We start from the raw sequence: 1,114 nt of genomic DNA on the forward strand, positions 1-1,114 counted from the left end.
TTAGCTATGCCTTAACCCATATATTTATACTTTTATATCAGAGTGACTTTTAGAAGGAAGTTTTCAGCTCTGTAATTAGCAATTCACAATGGAAGCTTTGACACTTAATTACAGCATTGCTAAGACAATAATAATATGAGAAATACTAAAGTTGAACACAGTATTACTTGACACACCTCTGGCTACTTTCTTATTGGCTGGGAAACAATTATATATGACTAGTAAATAATCCATACAGAAATGAATGTGTATGTACAACACACATTCATTTACAACAGGTACTTCTAGTCAGGCCAAGTTCAGTCACTGCTGCTGCTTCGGTCTAAAATGTTATGGACAGCAGCTGAGGAGAACATCATCAGAGACTGCTCTAGACTCAAAGAACCCTCCACGTTCTGCAGCTTGAGCATCTTCTACCATTCCAGATTGGACCAGTCTTCAAAGTAAAGGCAATGGCATTTTATCCTCTGCAAATTGCTGGGTTGGTTCTTGGATTCCTTGGTATGGTGGGGACTCTTGCCACAACACTTCTACCTCAGTGGAGAGTATCAGCTTTTGTTGGCAGCAACATTATTGTCTTTGAAAGACTCTGGGAAGGGCTCTGGATGAACTGCATCCGACAAGCCAAGATCAGGTTGCAGTGCAAATTCTATAGTTCCTTGTTGGCTCTCCCGCCTGCCCTGGAAGCAGCCCGGGCACTCATGTGTGTGGCCGTTGCTCTCTCCTTGATTGCACTCATTATTGGCATCTGTGGCATGAAGCAGGTCCAGTGCACGGGCTCTAACAAGAGGGTCAAAGCATACCTTCTGGGGACTTCGGGAGTCCTCTTCATCCTGACGGGCATCTTCGTTCTGATTCCAGTGTGCTGGACAGCCAACATCATCATCAGGGATTTCTACGACCCAGCCATCCACGTAGGTCAGAAGAGAGAGCTGGGAGCAGCACTTTTCCTCGGCTGGGCAAGCGTTGCTGTCCTCTTCATCGGAGGGGGTCTGCTGTGCGGGTTCTGCTGCTGCAACAGAAAGAAGCAAAGGCACAGATATCCAGCCCCCAGATACTGTGTGCCACACACAGATAAGCGAAGGAACGTGACAATGCTTAGTAAGACCTCCAC

General features: G+C 46.1%; 1 protein-coding gene across 1 annotated transcript; it reads left to right on the forward strand.

The window, feature by feature from the left end:
• Nucleotides 1–422: 422 nt before the first annotated feature.
• CLDN17 (claudin 17) lies at nt 423–1,109 on the forward strand (the record flags this gene model as incomplete). The annotated part of the gene is made up of 1 exon (XM_012657372.1): nt 423–1,109. A coding segment is annotated over exon 1 (657 nt), but the record flags the coding sequence as incomplete, so codon positions are not given.
• Nucleotides 1,110–1,114: the final 5 nt, after the last annotated feature.

Source organism: Propithecus coquereli, unplaced genomic scaffold (genome assembly GCF_000956105.1).
Source record: "Propithecus coquereli isolate 6110/MARCELLA unplaced genomic scaffold, Pcoq_1.0 Scaffold54, whole genome shotgun sequence".
NCBI classification, from domain to species: Eukaryota; Metazoa; Chordata; class Mammalia; order Primates; family Indriidae; genus Propithecus; species Propithecus coquereli.